Consider the following 18,759-nt stretch of genomic DNA (forward strand, 5'->3'; position numbering starts at 1 on the left):
ATTGTGACTTGTTAAGCAAAGTTTGACTCCTGAACTTAATTAGGCTTTCCAATAAAAAAAAAAGAGGTTGAATACCTTTTCAGCTTTACATTTTTAATTAATTAGTAAGCATTTCTAAAAACACAAAACATAATTCCACTTTGACATTACGGGGTATTGTATGTAGGCCAAATGAGCCAAAATCTAAATGTATAAAATGTTCAATTCAGGTTGTAACACAACAAAATGTGGAAAAAGTCTAACTTTTTGAAGGCACTGTAGGGCTCTGGCCAAGAGTAGTGCACTATATAGGAAATAGGGTGCCATTTGAGAGGCACTCAATGTCCTTTCCTATTGCCACCCCTCATCCTCACTCAGCCCATGTTTGTTTATTTTAAAAAGGTTAATTTCACCTTTATTTAACCAGGTAGGCCAGTTGAGAACAAGTTCTCATTTACAACTGCGACCTAGTCAAGATAAAGCAAAGCAGTGCGGAAAAAAAAACAACGCAGAGTTACACATAAACAAACGTACAGTCAATAACGCAACATAAAAAATATATGTACACTGTGTGCAAATGTAGAAGAGTAAGGAGGTAAGACAAATAGGCCATAGAGGCGAAATCATTACAATTTAGCATTAACACTGGAGTGATACACGTGCAGATGATGATGTGCAAGTAGAGATACTGGGGGGCAAAAGAGCAAGAGGATCAATAACAATATGGGGATGTACTGATAGACAGACCACCAAAACAACTGTTTCTCATCTAGCCACAAAAGTCATTTCCTCCCTCTGTTCCTGCATGCTGTGAATCGTGAGGAGGAACGTAATAGCTGGGTTACATTTTTCCTTTTCCTCTGACTGGGAGGGTATTTGCAGTCGCACGCATCCCGCTTCCCATATGTGTGGACGGGCCAGAAATAAATCAGAATATTTTGTTCCTCAGAAGAAGAAAAAAAAAGGGGAAAAAAATCTCAAATGTGACAAATAACCCCTTGAAGTACAAAGTTCTATCCATCAACAAACAGTCCCTCCAGGATTCCGCAATCGCATAATTCAATGCAAAATCTACCAATCGGCGTATATTATGCGAGAGCTCGCAATTTTGACCAAATCCCGCACTTCTAGCGCATAAAATGGGTCCAATCAAAAGCGGGTTAGTAATTTGGACTAATTACTGCACTGTTACCTTGGAAAATGGCCCAATCCAACCACACGTCAACGAAGTTTCCCCCCCTAGCCTGTCAGCGTATTCACGTGAGAAGATCATGGGTGATTGTTGATGGCTTGACAGGCAGTACAACGAACAGAAATCAATCTCATTTGCCAAGCAAAAATAACAGCTAACGACCGTGCGAAACTATTTCTAAATGTTTTTGGAAACTAGAGAAAGTCGACAATCAACAGTCACTTCAAATCAGCAAAGCATATGAGAATGTCAGAATAGTTCCCACAGCAAAGTGGTAGCAGGGAAGACCGTGGCAAGCGCAGACAGTAGTATGAATCAAGGTGAGTGGCGTTTTACTCCGCTAACCTTGGCTTCAGTGGGGTGGTCGGCACTCTGCTCTCCACCAGTCTGTCTATGGAGACGCTGCTCAAAGAGCTGAGTGTAATTTGCCAGCTTTGCCATTTTAAACTCTCTGTAAAACATAATACGGATCACGAAAGCACAATCTTTCTGGATTTTTTAAAATATTTTTTTAGAAATGGAACAGTACATTTCAACCACGATATTCTATTTCTATGTTTTCTGTTGTTTGTGTCCCTTACGACCCTTTCAGGAAAAAAAAAAATCTCAAGAATTTTGAAGACAATTTATTAGAAATAAATATTGATCCTCAAATTGAAAGCGATTGATCATTTTTGAATGCATTTGGGGGGGAGTTTGAGAGAGAGAGAGAGTGAGTTGGAATGAGAGGTGCATCTTGTGTTGATAGCAAGCCCCAAGCCTGTTGGATTGGAGAGGTGTATGTGACTGATGCGTGAGTGGATTATGACAGAGCTGTTTGTTCAGGAAAATAAAATAAACTAAGCACTTTAGATGTTTCTAATTGTTTTTGGATGACGTGTTCTGCTTTTTATTGCTTTATATGAAATTAGCGTGAAGAAGAAAAAATGGGTCGCAAAATGTATCGCAGAATTTCAGAAAAGCTGCCGCAAAATCAAGCATTTTTGGCCGCAGAAATCGCAACAAAAACAGGCGAAAACCTGGAAGGACTGAACAAAGACCTCTGATACAAAGCACTTCAATCCAAATGGTTTCTTTTTTCTGAAAGAATAGTCCCTATATCAGTTTATTTATTAAATCATGAGATATTTATCCATAATGAATTTCCTCACCCAACGAGGCTAGTCCCTGAATGCCACATCCTGCCCCGCCCACGCCCAGGGCTCTGAGGTGCGGCCAGCAACGGCCAATGGTCTGCAGGCATCGGTTGCTGAAGCGAGCCGGTTGTTGGCTGGAGGAGAAAGAGAGAGAGGTACGTTACAATATATGTGTTAAGAGTATTCATAAAATAAAATGTGTAGCCCCTCACCATGGATGTAGTGGTGCCACCTGGAGGGAGATGATGTCTCTACAGCCGGCTCCTAGAGCCCAGATCACCTCCTGTCCTACAGGGTCTGTGGCACTCCTAGAACAAAAAACACCAATTCGCTATACTTCATGGTATATCAATCTAGACACACATTCATAATATATATCAGGGGTCTCAAACTCATGGGACGCGGGCCAAACGTGGCCCGTCTACTGATTTAATGTGGCAGATTAAATGCTAGTGTACTTACAGTATATTCTGTAATACCACAGTGGAATACTATATAGTATAGTATCCATACTGTAGTGGATTATATTGTATAGAGTGTGAGCACCCCGTGGTGGTAGTACCTGTAAAGACAGGTGGGTTGTTTAGCAACAAAGCCGATGCATGCACAATCGTGGAGCAAAACAGGCGAGGGTTGGCTTAGAATCAAAGGATTGTTGACAGAATAACCAGAATAATGTCATAGAATAAATGACTCAATCGATCTATCTAGTCAACGTTGGTAAAATTCTTCCATCTCTGCTTCTCTTGCGCAGCAAAGATGTTTAGGGATGCAGGATTTTCTGTGCAAAATTTCAGTTTGACCAGAAAATTTAAAAAAGGTGTGAATACTACCAAACATGTTTCTGATAAGATTTCAGTTTGACTTTATGATGCTGATAAAGATAGCACCTATAGATGGTCACGAACTGTCTAAATGTGTATAGCGCCTCGCAATCATCCTCTACACCAAATCCTTCCTGAACATTAGGCTATTGTTCTGGTCCTCCCTTCTATTGATTTTCCAACTCCTTTTTGCAGCTTTTTTCTTATAGAATTAAACTCCGACATTGTTCTTTTTGACTAAGTGGGTCGAAGTTCACTTCTTCTGCCCAAGTTCCGAAAAGCATTTGGCGTTTGGAGAGTAGTTAGGCCCTAAAGCTTAGGCTACACACAAACAGCAGACAAAACGAGTGAAAAAAAAAATACAGAAAATGTCCCAAAACAAAAATAGTACTTATTTGCACTGGCAAATAAACCACTTCAGAAAGTATTAGAAAACATGAATATAAACTAAACTTATCTGCAGATGATCTCCTGATATACCTGACCAATACTTATTGCAAAAAATATTTTATGAATACTCTAAAATCTCAGGATATAAAATTAACGTGAGAAAACTAAATAAATGCAATAAATATTTTATGAATACTCTAAAATCTCAGGATATAAAATTAACGTGAGAAAACTAAATAAATGCAATAAATATTTTATGAATACTCTAAAATCTCATGATATAAAATTAACGTGAGAAAACTAAATAAATGCAATAAATATTTTATGAATACTCTAAAATCTCAGGATATAAAATTAACGTGAGAAAACTAAATAAATGCAATAAATATTTTATGAATACTCTAAAATCTCAGGATATAAAATTAACGTGAGAAAACTAAATAAATGCAATAAATGTTTTTTTGTTTTTTTTACAGCAGTCTTTAAGTGGACCACAAAAAAATATTAAATACTTGGGAATAAACCTCTTCAAAAAGGTTTTGTATTTATTTTTGTAATACTAATTCATAGAATAAAAAAGGAACGTTTGACATCTTCCTACTTTACGTCTTGAAGTGTAAAACTAATAATGACTCAATAATTCATGCCTTCTGGGAATGTTATAAAGTCCAAAAGTTATGGCGGCGTTAGAAGGTTGAAGTAGTACAACGTAAATGTACTTTTAAATCTGTCTGTCTGCATATTTCAAGACGTGGCATATGAGGGTGCCTTGAGAGAGCCGATGGGTTGAACGATGCTTTTGTGTACTAAAAAAAATGTCTGCAGCATTGAAGGTCCCCAAGAACACAGTGGCCTCCATCATTCTTAAATGGAAGAAGTTTGGAACCACCAAGACTCTTCCTAGAGCTGGCCGCCCGGCCAAACTGAGCAATCGGAGGAGAAGGGTCTTGGTCAGGGAGGTGACCGAGAACCCAATTGCCACTCTGACAGAGCTCCAGAGTTCCTCTGTGGGGATCGGAGAACCTTCCAGAAGGACAACCTTCTCTGCAGCACTCCACCAATCAGGCCTTTATGGTAGAGCGGCCAGACGGAAGCCACTAAAGGCACATGACAGCCCACTTGGAGTTTGCCAAAAGGCACCTAAAGGACTCTGACCATGAGAAACCAGATTCTCTGGAGAGACCTGAAAATAGCGTGCAGCGCTCCCCATCCAACCTGACAGAGCTTGAGAGGATTTGAAGAGAAGAATGCGAGAATCAGTTTTTCCTTTGTCGTTATGGGTTATTGTGTGTAGATTGATGAGGGGAAAAAAAACTATTTAAATCAATTTTAGAATGCTGTAACAAAATGTGGAAAAAGTCAAGGGGTCTGAATACTTTCCGAATCCACTATACTGAATGAACACTTAATTTAATATAATACATCAATAAAATCTATTTAGTCTCACATAAATAATGAAACGTTCAATTTGGTTTAAATAATGCAAAAACACAGTGTTGGAGAAGAAAGTAAAAGTGCAATATGTACCATGTTTAAGTTCCTAGCTCAGAACATGAGAACATATGAAAGCTGGTGGTTCCTTTTAACATGAGTCTTCAATATTCCCAGTTAAGAAGTTTTAGGTTGTATTTATAGGAATTATGACGAGTCGACTATTGCTCTCTATACCATTTGTATTTCATGTACCTCTGACTATTGGATGTTTTTATAGACACTTTAGTATTGCCAGCCTAATTTCGGGAGTTGATAGGCTTGAAGTCATAAACGGAGCTGTGCTTCAAGCATTGCTAAGAGCTGTAAAGTGCTGTTTGAATGAATGCTTACGAGCCTGCTGCTGCCTACCACCGCTCAGTCTGACTGCTCTATCAAATCATAGACTTAATTATAATAAACAAACAAAACACGAGTCTTTGGTCATTAATATGGTCGAATCCGGAAACTATCATTTTGAAAATCAAACGTTTATTTTTTCAGTGAAATACGGAACCGTTCCATATTTTATCTAGTCTCAATATCTAAATATCTAAGTCTAAATATTGCTGTTACATGTCACACCCTTCAATGTTACGTCATAATTATGTAAAATTCTGGCAAATTAATCAGTCTTTGTTAGGAAGAAATGGTCTTCACACAGTTCGCAACGAGCCAGGCGGCCCAAACTGCTGCATATACCCTGACTCTGCTTACACAGAACGCAAGAGAAGTGACACAATTTCCCTAGTTAATATTGCCTGCTAACATGCATTTCTTTGAACTAAATAGCCAGATTGATTGTGTATTGATTTGAAGGAAGGTGATGTTTATGGTTATAGGTACATTTGTGCAACGATTGTGCTTTTTTTTCCCGCAAATGTGCTTTTGTTAAATCATCACCCGTTTGGCGAAGTTGAAGTAGGCTGTGATTCGATGATAAATGAACAGGCACCACTTCGATTATATGCAATGCAGGACCACCTAATTAACCTAGTAATATCATCAACCATGTGTTGTTAATTAGTGACTATGTGAAGATTGTTTTTAATAAGATAAGTTTAATGCTAGCTAGCAACTTACCGTGGCTCCTTTCAGCCACAAGGTCCTTTTGACACTGCACTCGCGTAACAGGTGGTCAGCCTGCCACAGTCTCCTCGTGGAGTGCAATGTAATCGGCCATAATCGGCGTCCAAAAAGGCTGATTACCAACTGTTATGAAAACTTTGAAATCGACCCTAATTAACCGGCCAATGGCGATTTAAATCGGTCGACCTCTAATGCACACTGTACTGTATTATGTGTGATCGCCCCCTGGTGGTAGTACCTGTATGTGACGGCCTGCAGGGCTCGGCAGTAGCAGCTGGCGAGCCACAGGGAGCGGTCAGTTAGCAGGTTGGGACAATGAGACACCTTGAGGATCAATAGGTTCCCTCCTGTAGCCTTCAGCAAGGACTCCAGACCCTCTTCCAGACAACCCCTGGGAGGGAGGGAGGCAGAAACAGAAATACAAAAAACAAGTTAATATACATTTTTTTTTACTGAATAACCAATTACTCTGTACAGAACGAGTATTGTCCTGGAGTTGAACAAGGCACTGCAGCAATGTATGCATCTGGAGTTGTCTGTCTAAGCAGTAGAATGTTAATAATGCATGGCATTACGCCGTTCTGACCAAGAGAGTCAAGACAAATGTTGTACTAAAATGTGTTCAATCTGTTTGTGCAAATCATAATAAAATAGAATAAAAGCCATTTTGTATTTATAAGGATAAGAGGTATAAGCATGCAAGCATGCAAATGCAGTGTGCACACGCTCATACACAAGCACGCCCACAAGGCCGTGCATACGGCCTTGACTCAGTACATTCTCAACCGGCAACAGTATATAGACTAGGAAGGAGAGATGGGGGGAGAGAGAAAAAGGAGAGATGGGGAGAGAGATGGGGGAGGAGAGATGGGGGAGAGAGAAAAAGGAGAGGAGGGACAGAGAGAGAAGGGAGAGAGAGAGAAGGGAGAGAGAGATGGGAGAGAGAGAGAGAGATGGGGAGAGAGAGATGGGGAGAGAGAGAAGGGGAGAGAGAGAGAGAAGGGAGGAGAGAGATGGGGAGAGAGAGAAGAGAGGAGAGAGAGAAGGGAGAGAGAGAGAAGGGGAGAGAGAAGGGGGAGAGAGAGAAGGAGAGAGAGAGAGAGAGAAGGGAGAGAGAGAAAGGGAGAGAGAGAGAGGGGGAGAGAGAAGGGAGAGAGAGAAGGAGAGATGGGGAGAGAGAGAAGGGAGAGATGGGGAGAGAGAAGGGAGAGAAGGGGAAGATGGGGGGAAGAGAAGGGAGAGAGAAGGGAGAGAAGGGGATATGGGGGAGGGAGAGAAGGGGGATGTGGGGAGGGAGAAGGGGGAGAGAGAAGATGGGGAGAGATGGGGGAAGGGAGAGGAGGAGGGAGAGAAGGGAGGGAGAGAGATGGGGGCGAAGGGAGAGATGGGGGCGAGAGAAGGGAGAGATGGGGGCGAGAGAAGGGAGAGATGGGGGCGAGAGAAGGGAGAGATGGGGGCGAGAGAAGGGAGAGATGGGGGCGAGAGAAGGGAGAGATGGGGGGCGAGAGAAGGGAGAGATGGGGGCGAGAGAAGGGAGAGAGGGATATTAGTCAGGTAGGTAGAGAGGAAGGGGAGAGGGATATTAGTCAGGTAGGTAGAGAGAGAGAGGGGGATATTAGTCAGGTAGGTAGAGAGGAAGGGGGATATTAGTCAGGTAGGTAGAGAGGAAGGGGATATTAGTCAGGTAGGTAGAGAGGAAGGGGGAGAGGGGGGGGTGAGAAGGAGAGGGGTAAAGAAAGAGAAGTGCAGAAGGGAAGGAGAGAGGAAGATGAGGAGAGAGGAAGATGAGGAGGTAGGGAGTTGAGTCAGAAAATTAAATGTGGCGTGGAAAGAGACGGAGGGGAGAGACGCCATCCTGAGTCGCAAATATATATATCACAGTGGCATTCTACAACATATCCACAATGTGGTGCCAGCAATCCACTTCACCCTCAAGCACAGATATGAGCGTTACCATTATGTACTGTACTATATTGGCCAATACCATGTGACCAAAACCGACTCCAGCACATTTCCATTTCTCCCAGCAGGCATCAATCTATGTGATGTGTCATCGCTGTTGGCCTCCGAAAAGAAGAAGCGAAGGAGGCTTTGGAAGCGGGGGGAGAGAGAGAAAGGAGAGATGATGGGGGGAGAGAGAGAAAGGAGAGATGATGGGGAGAGAGAGAGAGAAAGGAGAGATGATGGGGAGAGAGAGAGAAAGGAGTGATGATGGGGAGAGAGAGAGAAAGGAGTGATGATGGGGAGAGAGAGAAAGGAGAGATGACGGGGGAGAGAGAGAAAGGAGAGATGACAGGGGAGAGAGAGAAAGGAGAGATGATGGAGGGAGAGAAAGGAGAGATGATGGAGGGAGAGAGAAAGGAGAGATGATGGGGGAGAGAGAAAGGAGAGATGATGGGGAGAGAGAGAAAGGAGAGATGATGGGGGGAGAGTACTGCAGACGCCTGCTGTTCGCTGTGTAGAGGGAAATCAGTCCATGACACACACACGCCTCTCCTCTCACCGTGTGCTCTTGAGGTACTCCTCCTTGACCTCCTTCTTGCCCCTCTGTCGTGGTTTCAGGTTCTGGAGGATGAGGGAATGGGTCTGGGTGCACCACTGGGACAGTGTACTCAGGAACTTGGGACGAAGAGATTACAGTTACATTTGAGTCAGTCGGCAGACGCTCAAAGCAATTACTGTAACACGTCACAATTATTGCACCTAAACTAGCAGCAGAATCGGCGCGAGCGCGCGTGTGTTCCACGGGAGATTGGTGGCAGCTTCATTTGGGGAGAACGGGCCTGTGGTAATGAACCGGAGCGGAATCAATGGAATGGTATCAAACACGTCAAAACGCCATGGTTCCCCGCTGGTTGATGTCATGCCATTCGCCGCCGTTCTCCCCTCAGAAGCCACCAGCGGCGGTCCGTGTGTTTGGCCTGTTCTTCCGCGTGTACGACCCGGGGTCCTCTACCTTGGAGGAGATGCGGGCGTTCTCCAGCAGCACCCGGGTCCACACGGCAGGGTGGCGGCCCACAAACCTCCAGTCCCTGCAGACCTCCGCGGCCCTCAACAGGGTCTTGGTGTCCAGATAGGTGAAGATGCAGAACAGAGCCGCCCTCATCTTCAGTATCTCCGGGCTGATCACCTCGTTGTTGGACCGGGACAGGCTCCTGTCGTGGCGACACGGCTTGTTGTGGCGGTGGCCCCCCTCCGACCGCCCTGCAGGGTCGGAAGAGAGAGAAAAACAGGATAGAGAGGTTCGGTGAAGAAAGAGAGAGAGAGGGATATTAGTCAGGTAGGTAGAGAGAGAGGGGGATATTAGTCAGGTAGGTAGAGTAGAGATATTAGTCAGGTAGGTAGAGAGAGAGAGGGATATTAGTCAGGTAGGTAGAGAGAGAGAGAGGGATATTAGTCAGGTAGGTAGAGAGAGAGGGGGATATTAGTCAGGTAGGTAGAGAGAGAGGGGGATATTAGTCAGGTAGGTAGAGAGAGAGGGGATATTAGTCAGGTAGGTAGAGAGAGAGGGGGGATATTAGTCAGGTAGGTAGAGAGAGAGAGGGGATATTAGTCAGGTAGGTAGAGAGAGAGAGGATATTAGTCAGGTAGGTAGAGAGGGAGAGGATATTAGTCAGGTAGGTAGAGAGAGAGGGATATTAGTCAGGTAGGTAGAGAGGAAGGGGGAGAGGGATATTAGTCAGGTAGGTAGAGAGGGAGAGGGATATTAGTCAGGTAGGTAGAGAGGAAGGGGGAGAGGGATATTAGTCAGGTAGTTAGAGAGGGAAGGGGAGGGATATTAGTCAGGTAGGTAGAGAGGAAGGGGAGAGGGATATTAGTCAGGTAGTTAGAGAGGAAGGGGGAGGGATATTAGTCAGGTAGGTAGAGAGGAAGGGGGAGAGGGATATTAGTCAGGTAGTTAGAGAGGAAGGGGGAGAGGGATATTAGTCAGGTAGTTAGAGAGGAAGGGGGAGAGGGATATTAGTCAGGTAGGTAGAGAGGAAGGGGAGAGGGATATTAGTCAGGTAGGTCGAGAGAGAGAGGGGGATATTAGTCAGGTAGGTCGAGAGAGAGAGAGGGATATTAGTCAGGTAGGTTGAGAGAGAGAGAGGGATATTAGTCAGGTAGGTAGAGAGAGGGGGGATATTAGTCAGGTAGGTAGAGAGGGGGATATTAGTCAGGTAGGTAGAGAGAGAGGGGGATATTAGTCAGGTAGGTAGAGAGAGAGGGGGGATATTAGTCAGGTAGGTAGAGAGAGAGAGATATTAGTCAGGTAGGTAGAGAGATAGGGGATATTAGTCAGGTAGGTAGAGAGAGAGAGGGGATATTAGTCAGGTAGGTAGAGAGAGAGAGGGGATATTAGTCAGGTAGGTAGAGAGAGAGAGGGGGATATTAGTCAGGTAGGTAGAGAGAGAGGGGGATATTAGTCAGGTAGGTAGAGAGAGAGGGGGATATTAGTCAGGTAGGTAGAGAGAGAGAGAGGGGGATATTAGTCAGGTAGGTAGAGAGAGAGAGGGGGGGATATTAGTCAGGTAGGTAGAGAGAGAGAGGGGGATATTAGTCAGGTAGGTAGAGAGGGAGAGGGATATTAGTCAGGTAGGTAGAGAGGAAGGGTAGAGAGGGATATTAGTCAGGTAGGTAGAGAGGGAGAGGGATATTAGTCAGGTAGGTAGAGAGGAAGGGGGAGAGGGATATTAGTCAGGTAGTTAGAGAGGAAGGGGAGGGATATTAGTCAGGTAGGTAGAGAGGAAGGGGGAGAGGGATATTAGTCAGGTAGTTAGAGAGGAAGGGGAGGGATATTAGTCAGGTAGGTAGAGAGGAAGGGGGAGAGGGATATTAGTCAGGTAGTTAGAGAGGAAGGGGAGAGGGATATTAGTCAGGTAGTTAGAGAGGAAGGGGAGAGGATATTAGTCAGGTAGGTAGAGAGGAAGGGGAGAGGGATATTAGTCAGGTAGGTCGAGAGAGAGGGGATATTAGTCAGGTAGGTCGAGAGAGAGAGGGATATTAGTCAGGTAGGTTGAGAGAGAGAGAGGGATATTAGTCAGGTAGGTAGAGAGAGGGGGGGATATTAGTCAGGTAGGTAGAGAGAGAGGGATATTAGTCAGGTAGGTAGAGAGAGAGGGGGATATTAGTCAGGTAGGTAGAGAGAGAGGGGATATTAGTCAGGTAGGTAGAGAGAGGGGGATATTAGTCAGGTAGGTAGAGAGAGAGGGGGATATTAGTCAGGTAGGTAGAGAGAGAGAGGGGGATATTAGTCAGGTAGGTAGAGAGAGAGGGATATTAGTCAGGTAGGTAGAGAGGGGGGGATATTAGTCAGGTAGGTAGAGAGAGATATTAGTCAGGATATTAGTCAGGTAGGTAGAGAGAGAGAGAGGGGGATATTAGTCAGGTAGGTAGAGAGAGAGAGAGGGGGATATTAGTCAGGTAGGTAGAGAGAGAGGGGGGATATTAGTCAGGTAGGTAGAGAGGGAGAGGGATATTAGTCAGGTAGGTAGAGAGGAAGGGGGAGAGGGATATTAGTCAGGTAGGTAGAGAGGAGAGGGATATTAGTCAGGTAGGTAGAGAGGAAGGGGAGAGGGATATTAGTCAGGTAGGTAGAGAGGAAGGGGAGAGGGATATTAGTCAGGTAGTTAGAGAGGAAGGGGGATATTAGTCAGGTAGGTCGAGAGAGAGAGGGGATATTAGTCAGGTAGGTAGAGAGAGATATTAGTCAGGTAGGTCGAGAGAGAGAGAGGGATATTAGTCAGGTAGGTAGAGAGGAAGGGGGAGAGGATATTAGTCAGGTAGGTAGAGAGGAAGGGGGAGAGGGATATTAGTCAGGTAGGTAGAGAGGAAGGGGAGAGGGATATTAGTCAGGTAGTTAGAGAGGAAGGGGGAGAGGGATATTAGTCAGGTAGTTAGAGAGGAAGGGGGAGAGGGATATTAGTCAGGTAGGTAGAGAGGAAGGGGAGAGGGATATTAGTCAGGTAGGTAGAGAGGAAGGGAGAGGGGATATTAGTCAGGTAGGTCGAGAGAGAGAGAGGGATATTAGTCAGGTAGGTCGAGAGAGAGAGGGATATTAGTCAGGTAGGTAGAGAGGATATTAGTCAGGTAGGTAGAGAGAGAGGGGGATATTAGTCAGGTAGGTAGAGAGAGGGGGATATTAGTCAGGTAGGTAGAGAGAGGGGATATTAGTCAGGTAGGTAGAGAGGGAGAGGGATATTAGTCAGGTAGGTAGAGAGGAAGGGGGAGAGGGATATTAGTCAGGTAGGTAGAGAGGAAGGGGGAGAGGGATATTAGTCAGGTAGTTAGAGAGGAAGGGGGATATTAGTCAGGTAGGTCGAGAGAGAGAGGGGGATATTAGTCAGGTAGGTAGAGAGAGAGAGGGGGATATTAGTCAGGTAGGTCGAGAGAGAGAGAGGGATATTAGTCAGGTAGGTAGAGAGGAAGGGGAGAGGGATATTAGTCAGGTAGGTAGAGAGGAAGGGGGAGAGGGATATTAGTCAGGTAGGTAGAGAGGAAGGGGAGAGGGATATTAGTCAGGTAGTTAGTATTAGTCAGGTAGTTAGAGAGAAGGGGAGAGGGATATTAGTCAGGTAGGTAGAGAGAAGGGAGAGGGATATTAGTCAGGTAGGTAGAGAGAGAGGGGATATTAGTCAGGTAGGTCGAGAGAGAGAGAGGGATATTAGTCAGGTAGGTCGAGAGAGAGAGGGGATATTAGTCAGGTAGGTAGAGAGAGAGGGGATATTAGTCAGGTAGGTAGAGAGAGAGGGGATATTAGTCAGGTAGGTAGAGAGAGAGGGGATATTAGTCAGGTAGGTAGAGAGAGAGGGGGATATTAGTCAGGTAGGTAGAGAGAGAGACGGATATTAGTCAGGTAGGTAGAGAGAGGGATATTAGTCAGGTAGGTAGAGAGAGAGGGGGATATTAGTCAGGTAGGTAGAGAGAGAGGGGGATATTAGTCAGGTAGGTAGAGAGAGAGGGGGATATTAGTCAGGTAGGTAGAGAGAGGGGGATATTAGTCAGGTAGGTAGAGAGGAGAGGGGATATTAGTCAGGTAGGTAGAGAGAGAGAGGGGATATTAGTCAGGTAGGTAGAGAGGAAGGGGGAGAGGGATATTAGTCAGGTAGTTAGAGAGGAAGGGGATATTAGTCAGGTAGGTAGAGAGGATATTAGTCAGGTAGGTAGAGAGAAAGGTGCAGAGGGATATTAGTCAGGAAGGGGGAGAGGGATATTAATCAGGTAGGTAGAGAGGAAGGGGGAGAGGGATATTAGTCAGGTAGGTAGAGAGGGAGAGGGATATTAGTCAGGTAGTTAGAGAGGAAGGGGCAGAGGGATATTAGTCAGGTAGGTAAAGAGGAAGGGGGAGAGGGATATTAGTCAGGTAGGTAGAGAGGAAGGGGGAGAGGGATATTAGTCAGGTAGGTAGAGAGGAAGGGGGAGAGGGATATTAGTCAGGTAGGTAGAGAGGAAGGGGGAGAGGGATATTAGTCAGGTAGGTAGAGAGGAAGGGGAGAGGGATATTAGTCAGGTAGTTAGAGAGGAAGGGGGAGAGGGATATTAGTCAGGTAGTTAGAGAGGAAGGGGGAGAGGGATATTAGTCAGGTAGGTAGAGAGGAAGGGGAGAGGGATATTAGTCAGGTAGTTAGAGAGGAAGGGGGAGAGGGATATTAGTCAGGTAGGTAGAGAGGAAGGGGAGAGGGTTATTAGTCAGGTAGTTAGAGAGGAAGGGGGAGGGATATTAGTCAGGTAGGTAGAGAGAAAGGGGAGAGGGATATTAGTCAGGTAGGTAGAGAGGGAGGGGGAGAGGGATATTAGTCAGGTAGGTAGAGAGGAAGGGGAGGGGGAGGGGTGAGAAGGAGAGGGGTAAAGAAAGAGAAGTGCAGAAGGGAAGGAGAGAGGAAGATGAGGAGAGGGGAAGATGAGGAGGTAGGGAGTTGAGTCAGAAAAATAAATGTGGCGTGGAAAGAGACGGAGGGGAGAGACGCCACCATGAGTCGCAAATATATATATCACAGTGGCCTTTTACAACATATCCACAATGTGGTGCCAGCAATCCACTTTACCCTCAAGCACAGATATGAGCGTTACCATTATGTACTGTACTATATTGGCCAATACCATGTGACCAAAACCGACTCCAGCACATTTCCATTTCTCCCAGCAGGCATCAATCTATGTGATGTGTCATCGCTGTTGGCCTCCGAAAAGAAGAAGCGAAGGAGGCTTTGGAAGCAACAGGCCCTCGCGGCTAGAGGCACACCGCCTACGCTAGCTAGCAATCTACCAGTGCATGCTAGCAGTCATCCCGTGGGATACGTTGATGTGTGCCATTTCAAACGCAACCCTGCCAAACGCTTTGAGAATCTTATATGGACGACAGCGTCCGAGCATAAAATGTCATTTACATGACAAGTAATATTATGTAAATGTCGGTGGTGCCAATTTGAATTCTCATACCAGACATTCTAGGTTGTGTAAAAAAAAAAAAAGACCGCTTTATTGCCTATTCAGGTTTACAGTAGCTCTTTTGCCAAGTAGATATGTGGCCAAAAGGACCCACAGGGAATAGGGTAGGCCTATCTTTTGCCCAAAATGTGTCCATTTAAGGCAAAATGGGCATGTTTCAATGGCCTCTGTCCTAGTTAAAACTCCATCCCAAATGGCTCCCCTATTCCCTTTATAGTGCACTGCTTTTGACCAGTGCACGTATAAGGAATAGGGTGCCATTTGGGAAGCAGCTTCCCTCGTTCCTAGCATGACGCATCTGGTCTCTCTGCATCCCAAATGGCACCCTATTCCCTATGGTCCCTGGTAGAAAAGCAGTGCACCAAATAAGGAATAGGGTGCCATTTGAGACGCAAGCAAGGTGTTTAAAGAAAATGGAGGTCGCCAGCCGGGAATTGTGGGATCTTGGCTGGAGAAGGCAATTAAGGGAGAGATATGCTTTCTGTGTTTGAACCAGGAGTGGTGGAGGTAAAGGTGCTTTTCTCATCAACATTGTCAGTGTCTAAGTCCCAAAGGGCACGCTTTCCCTATATAGTGCACAACATTTGGGGAGAGCCCTGTGGCCCTGTCAATATGAGAACGTTTAGCCATACTGGGAAAGGTGCAGTACATAAACTCAGCAAAAAAAGTAACGGCCCTTTTTCAGGAACCCCGTCTTTCGAAGATAATTCGTAAAAGTCCAAATAACTTCACAGATCTTTATTTTAAAGTGTTTTGAACACTGTTTCTCATCCTTGTTCAATGAACCATAAACAATTCATGAACATGCACCTGTGAAACGGTCAGTAAGACAGCTTACAGACGGTAGGCAATTAAGGTCACAGTTATGAAAACTTAGGACACTAAAGAGGCCTCTCTACTGACTCTGAAAAACACCAAACGAAAGATACCCAGGGTCCCTGCTCATCTGCGTGAACGAGCCTTAGGCATGCTGCAAGGAGGCATGAGGACTGCAGATGTGGCCAGGGCAATAAATTACAATGTCCGTACTGTGAGACGCCTAAGACAGCGCTACAGGGAGACGGGACGGACAGCTGATCGACCTCGCAGTGGCATGGCAGACCACTGTTCGGATCGTACATCCGAACAGCACAACAGCGGGACAGGTACAGGATGGCAACAACTGCCCGAGTTCATCAGGAAAGCACAATCCCTCCATCAGTGCTCAGACTCTGCAATAGGCTGAGAGAGGCTGGACTGTGAGCTTGTAGGCCTGTTGTAAGGCAGGTCCTCACCAGACATGTACCAGACACATATAATGTTACACCGAGGCGAGGCCTGTACTCTGGAGCGGGATCGATTTGGAGGTGGAGTGTCCATCATGGTCTGGGGCGGTGTGTCACAGCATCATCGGACTGAGCATGTTGTCATTGCAGGCAATGTCAAAACTGTGCGTTACAGGGAAGACATCCTCCTCCCTCATGTGGTACCCTTCCTGCAGGCTCATCCTGACATGACCCTCCAGCATGACAATGCCACCAGCCATACTGCTCGTTCTGTGCGTGATTTCCTGCAAGACAGGAATGTCAGCGAAGAGCCCGGATCTCAATCCCATTGAGCACATCTGGGACCTGTTGGATCGGAGGATGAGGGCTATGGCCATTCCCCCCAGACATGTCTGGAAACGTACATTTGCCTTGGTGGAAGAGTGGGGTAACATCTCACAGCAAGAACTGGCAAATCTGGTGCAGTCCATGAGGAAGGATATGCACTGCAGTACTTTATGCAGCTGGTGGCCACACCAGATACTGACTTCATTTAGATTTTGACCCCCCCCATTTGTTCAGGGACACATTATTAAATTTGTTAGTCACATGTCTGTGGAACTTGTTCAGTTTATGTCTCAGTTGTTGGATCTTGTTATGTTCATACAAACATTTACACATGTTAAGTTTGCTGAAAATAAACGCAGTTGACAGTGAGGACGTTTCTTTTTTTTGCTGAGTTTATAAACACAAGCACACACAAAGGCATCCACACACACACACACACACACACACAGTCGTTCCATGCCATCCCCTGGAGGTTGTTCATGCGTGATCAGTTTGTGGTGCGCTCTGGTCATTAGTCGTCCTTCACTGTTCTCTGGACAACCTTACCCTGGAACACCTGGGACTAGAACAGCCATGACCCAGTTTCACACCAGCCACCGTCCTTCTCTGACAGACCTGACTACTGTTAGCCTGGGCCGCAGGACTGTGTGTGTGTGTGGGGGGGGGGGATTCTGGCTGTGTGAGGGAGGGGATTCTATGTGTGTTGGCTGCAGGTGCCATTGTCAGGCAGGCTATCAGGGTCATAAGGTGTGCCAGACATGTGAAAACGGTTCCTTTTAGAAATGACTTTCAGCAACGCACCAGTACACACCGTTTCATTACAAGTTCCTGCCGAGTAACAATCAATCAATCAATGGACAAATAAACAAATGGTAAACCTCCTACCTGACGTAGCCTAGCCCAGCATCCTACCGCACTGTACCTAAGCAAGGTAAAGATTAGCAGCTTAGCTTAGCCTCCTGTCCAGTCGCACCTGTGCCTAGGCGGTATCCAGATGGTCTCGGTGCTCCAGACTGCTGCGTCTCGGCCATGGTGGCCCTCCTCTCCTGCTGCTCCCACATCTCCGCCTCCGACTCGGTAGTCCTGGAGCCCACGTCCGACACGTCACCCTCCTCCCCCTCCTCCGTGCTGTTCCGGTAGGGTCTCCGCTGCCAGTTCTGGATGGCCTGCTTGCGGAGCCCCCAGCTCCGGGACACCCCGGCCCTCTCGTAGCACTGTCCGCCCCCTCCCTGTCCGCCCCCTTCCCCCAGCCGACACTGGACGTGGTAGTACTGGCCCTCGGGGCACTCTTCCATGGGGTGCATCTCCACGCTGTCGCCGCTGTCGTAGCCCCCGCCCGAGCCCTGGGAGAAGGACTTGACACGGCCCGACGCTCTGGGGAGAGAGGAAGAGGGGATGAGTTATACGCAAAAGGTACCACTTTAAAAACAAAACAAACGTTACTCAAAGCAACTTTTGTGGACACGTCACATATGGGCAAGTAACAGACAGAACCATTGAAACGTAGACAGTATCATGTCGTTTTCTATCCAGGTTTCATCAGATAGGTCATCTGTGTTCCTGTAGCCTGCTCCCAGATCTGTTCGTCAGGTCAGTGATTGGCTGAAATGAGTCGAAGAGGCAGCAGAGCCACGGCTCGTTGTCACTTCCTGATTGATACCACATGATTCTACAGCCCGACAGTGTGTTGCCATGGTTTCCACAGCTCAGTATTGACCCAGACTTAATGAGTCCTTCGTAAGATTAACAACTTCCGAAACGAAGAATATGAAACTTCTGCTAACTGCAATGAATGTTTACACATGGTTGTTTTTTTTAAACCTTGTAGTACCTGCACAGGTTTGGGCGTGACACTTGTCTAGGGGTGTTTTAAGGGTGTCCCTTAAACGATGTTCGTGGAGGGAGACATATTTTAATAGTGATGTGGTGTGTCCCTTTAAGTTTGTAGAGACATATTTGACTAATGTTTCTTCCTAGATTTATGTTTCTTCCTAGGTTTTAGCCTTTCGAGGGAGTTTTTCCTAGCCACCGTGCTTCTACACCTGCATTGCTTGCTGTTTGGGGTTTTAGGCTGGGTTTCTGTACAGCACTTTGAGATATCAGCTGATGTACGAAGGGCTATATAAATACATTTGATTAATGTCTTGGCAGTGACTAAGATTCTGGCCACAGGTGGAAACACGGTGCCCCTCAAGGACAGCTCTTTTTACCCAGAATGCATTTCATGAGCTTACTGCCTTCTGGCAGTCGCTACAGGTCCCAAAAATCTGAGATGCACAATGTCCTTCCCTGTAGCATTGAGAATATAAAAGGTATTTTTGACACTTTCAATACTGACTGACACAGACAACACACGCACTCCTCAACATGGTGTCAAGTACGCGATTGTCAATCTATGCACCTACAGAGCTTTTTTTTTTAATGATATATTTGACCCAAGGTAATAACATTTTTACTGAAAGTTTAGACTACACCATACTGTAGTGCTTTAAAGTCAGCCTGAAAAACAGGAGGAATTAATTCCCTTCCCAGTAATATGAACCATGACAAAAGTAGAGGGAAAACAAATGAAACTTTTATGCTGGCCATTTTCATGGATATTCATATTTATACCCAGCTCCTGTGCTCTGGATTATTTGGAGACCCCAGGCATTTGTACA

The 18,759-nt window shown here is 45.8% G+C and overlaps 1 protein-coding gene across 1 annotated transcript in view; it reads right to left on the bottom strand.

Annotated features, from left to right (window-relative positions):
• The window catches only part of LOC115137268 (F-box only protein 41-like), a 101,704-nt gene that overhangs the window by 12,201 nt on the left and 70,744 nt on the right, over positions 1-18,759 (bottom strand). Inside the window, exons 6-11 of the mRNA XM_029673477.2 lie at positions 17,073-17,473; positions 9,037-9,284; positions 8,584-8,699; positions 6,319-6,471; positions 2,520-2,615; positions 2,323-2,441 (exon numbers count right to left, since the gene is read on the bottom strand). Coding sequence (XP_029529337.1) covers positions 2,323-2,441; positions 2,520-2,615; positions 6,319-6,471; positions 8,584-8,699; positions 9,037-9,284; positions 17,073-17,473 — 1,133 coding nt within the window. The remainder of the gene's footprint in view (positions 1-2,322; positions 2,442-2,519; positions 2,616-6,318; positions 6,472-8,583; positions 8,700-9,036; positions 9,285-17,072; positions 17,474-18,759) is intronic.

Source organism: Oncorhynchus nerka, linkage group LG11, assembly GCF_034236695.1.
Source record: "Oncorhynchus nerka isolate Pitt River linkage group LG11, Oner_Uvic_2.0, whole genome shotgun sequence".
Taxonomy (NCBI): Eukaryota; Metazoa; Chordata; class Actinopteri; order Salmoniformes; family Salmonidae; genus Oncorhynchus; species Oncorhynchus nerka.